This window comes from Gymnoscopelus microlampas, assembly GCF_963454915.1.
Source record: "Gymnoscopelus microlampas genome assembly, chromosome: 24".
Lineage (NCBI taxonomy): Eukaryota > Metazoa > Chordata > Actinopteri > Myctophiformes > Myctophidae > Gymnoscopelus > Gymnoscopelus microlampas.
Window position 1 is genome coordinate 15,357,769 of NC_139961.1, and position 3,707 is coordinate 15,361,475.

Here is a 3,707-nt window from a genome sequence, read left to right on the forward strand (position 1 = left end):
GGCAGGAATTTCACGGCGGCAACGACGGCCATGGCCGAGTGCCCCTTGAAAAATGACATGACCTACAGTACGGCCACAGTGGCCTTGGTGCCTGGAATGCCCACGCTGATTTCACAGTTTCCCCTCTGCGCTATTTCCCTGTCAATATGGTAGACACCCGTTGTCTGGTTGAGATTCAACATCAAGTGAAACGCTGCACATAGCCAGTGGTAGGTTTGATTTTGAGCCTATATTCCAGCTTAAAATGCGACGCTTTTGACAGAGGGGGGAGAGAGAGAGAGCAACAGAGAGAGCAAAAGCGAGAGAGAGAGAGAGAGAGAGAGAGAGTATTCTGTACAGACCGATGTGCCCCGTTTTTTTTTATCATCATTCATTTATCCTACTCTTTTAGAATGTTCAAACTACCATTTTACTAGAACTACCCAGTAGAACAAGTGAACTGCATAACAGTCTGTCTCATTGATTGTCAGTGGCAGCGCAGTGTACACATCAAATCACAGTACAAAACCCGACATTTGATCAACAGCAAAATATAGATGAATACATTTGACAACATACAGCCAAAATCCTAAAATTATGAGTCTTAATAGCAAGCAAACTGCAAACAAATTCAAAGTTTAGGCTATCAATATCATACAAAAGTAGAGAGAAGCTGTGACCTCACTGCTCTGATGGACAATAAATAAATAATCCTTTTGCAAACAATATCCATGTTCTGTTATTTTGTCAACAATGATCCAAATGGGAAGTTTATTTCAGCAGCTAGAATATGACAGTTTGACACTGTTCGAGCCCATTTTTGCTGCGCAGCTCCTCATTTAAGTTAATTGCATTCACCTGAACTGGAAAACTAACTATGGAATCAGCCTAGCGGGTTTCATGGCCCTTTAAAGGAGAATTCCAGTCATTTTAGATGTTTGCTTTGATGTGTCGCTAATCACTCACCAACATACTGTACAAAGGGCCGTTGAATTTTTCCAGAGAAGCCCCTGTTTTCCATTGTGGAGACCCCGCCTATTTTAGCACCTCCAAAGTAAACAAAAACGAACTTTGGAGGTGCTAAAATAGGCGATTTTCATGTATACACATTACTCCATTATGCCAGGGGAAGGGGTCTCCACAATGGACAACAGGGGCTTCTCTGGAAAAATTCAAAGGCCCTTTGTATGTTGGTGAGTGATTAGCGACACATCAAAGAAAACATCTAAAATGACTGGAATTCTCCTTTGAGCCCCTATACAGTACTTTATGGTATGACAAATAGAACATCTGTGCAGCTTGTAGATCGTCTATTTCTGAAAATGTGATAATGTTTGAAAAAATCACACCCCGTGTGAAGAGAGTGGTGCCTTTGAAAGTGTAACTGGTTGCATCCTTGTGTTGCAATCAGCAACAATATGTTGTCACGTGACACGTGACAACATATTGTCACGTGTCACGTGAAGCTTGACCAATCAGCCGTGCTCAAACATACGGACGGACATACGGACGGACGGACATACGGACACACGGTCAAAGCCAAATGTAGGAGTGGTTGGCACCACTCAAAAATTCACCCATAATGACACGACCAAAATAGGGATGGCAGAACATTTTAAATACAAATCGGCATCCATAATCTGTATAACAGGTGGAAGGTGGTAGGTATGCCTACTGGAAGCATATATTGCCATATCTGTATTGATTAATTTGACAGATATCGGACAAAATGTTGATACGGTGCATCCCTATACAACGTACCTCCGCCGTTCTTGTAGCAGAGATAGGGGAACCTCCACACGTTGCCCAGGCCGATGATCTGCCCTGCCACGGCCAGTAGGAACTCTGCCTTGCTGGCCCACTGGCCCCGGGCCTGCAGGCCCTCCTCTCTGGACACCGGGCCCTTGGAGAGGCTCTTGTGGTGGGATCCATTCAGCAGCGTGGCCCCCTGTACTGGAGCCTCCTGGTCAGACATGCCGGGTTTCGGCAAAGACACGCACAGGGCCCTGATGGGTAGGGGGAAAAAAGGCCTCAATTGAAGACGAATGCACGCACGCACGCACGCACGCACACACACACAATGTCACACAATGTCACACAATGTCACATAGAGATAGGGGTACAACAGTTAATCAAACTAATTGATTGAATTAATTATGAAAAATAATCTATCATCAATTTGAATACAATCAATCGATTGTGGGGGGGGGGGGGGGGGGTCGAAGTTTCAGATCCTTTTCTCTTCCTTTTTAAATTTTTAAAATAGCCGAGCAACAAGCTCACGACATGTTGCATCATGATGTGTTGTGAGCTTGTAGATCGACTATTTTTTATCCCGACCTGTGTTGATCCTGCGGGCGGAATTCAGTCGCTAGGGAAGCACGGCAGTTAAGATACAGTTACAGGGTAAGAGAAAGTACTGTAAGATACAGCAGGGTAAAAACATCCCACAAAAAAGAAACGGTATCAATAATGAACAAACATTATAGAACAGTATCCTCTACAACAGTGGTTCATAAACTGTGGATCAGGACCGCCAGGAGGGTCCCCACATCATTTTGGGGAGTCCTCAGATGATTAGCTTAATGTGCCAACATTGTTTTCTCTCTCAACAGTAAACAAACCAACGTAGACTCCAGTCTAAGTGTATAACCATGTAAGGACTTTTAAGACCTTTAATACCTCTAAAATAAATAATAAAAAAGACCATTACTGCATCAGTAATCAACAAACTATACTATAAAATGGTCAAACATTGGCCAAATTGTGAAATATTACCTAAAAAAGAGGCAACAATTGTGAAAATAGCCTCGCAACGTGAGGCGTTGTGAGCAATTAGATCAGCATGTACTGTAGATCGGTTATTTTCTGTGGAACCAAGTCAAACTTGCATCAACTCCTACAATTCCAAGTGCTTGTCAGGGTGGGCTGTCCCCAGTTTAATTATTTTTGGGGGTTGCCGCCTGAAAAGTTTTAGAACCACTTCTCTACAACCTAGGGCTGTCGACATTAAGACAAATAATTGATGTAACTGTGATTTTGCCATTGAACTTTGGGCCAAATAGGCCATATTGAATGATTTTATAGTAAGTTTTAAGAAAATAAGTGTAAATAGCCGATGTACAAGCTCACAAGGCGTCACATTGCGACACGTTGTGAGCTTGTAGTACAGCTGAAACTTCAAACGATTCTGAGGAGTATGCAAAAGAATGTTGTCTCAAATAACTGCGATCAGACGATTATATTATATATACATATATAGGCCTATTACATTATAATATCAGGCATATATACACCCTCTAAATAAATATAAATTCTACAAAATAAGCACAATGCGTAGAAGTAAAAAGAAGGTGCTCACATGTTGGATGACTGGGCAGAATAAGTGACTCGACCGTTTGGTTTTGTTTGGCTCGGCTGGCCGTTTGGTTTGACTGTGTGACTTATCTGCGACGCCCCGCTCAAGGCCGACTTTGTGCGTGTGCTCGCGCGCATGTGTGTACGTGCATGCATGCATGTGTGTGGGTGTGGGTGTGGGTGTGGGTGTGTGTGTGTGTGTGTGTGTGTGTGTGTGTGTGTGTAGTGCATGCGCGTGCGTGCGTGCGTGCGTGCGTGCGTGCGTGCGTGCGTGCGTGCGTGCGTGCGTGCGTGCGTGTGTGGGGAGGGGGGTGTTATCTCCTCATAGCAGACCTCAAGGTTCTGCACTGTCTCCAAAATTACAAACTCTC

At 43.9% G+C, this 3,707-nt stretch overlaps 1 protein-coding gene across 1 annotated transcript in view; it reads right to left on the bottom strand.

Moving 5' to 3' along the window:
- LOC311040946 (sodium- and chloride-dependent GABA transporter 2-like) overlaps positions 1-1,986 on the bottom strand; it is a 28,628-nt gene extending 26,642 nt beyond the window's left edge. The window contains exon 1 of the mRNA XM_084051383.1: positions 1,741-1,986. Coding sequence (XP_083907509.1) covers positions 1,741-1,954 — 214 coding nt within the window. The 5' untranslated portion in view covers positions 1,955-1,986. The remainder of the gene's footprint in view (positions 1-1,740) is intronic.
- Between the last annotated feature and the right edge of the window lie 1,721 nt (positions 1,987-3,707).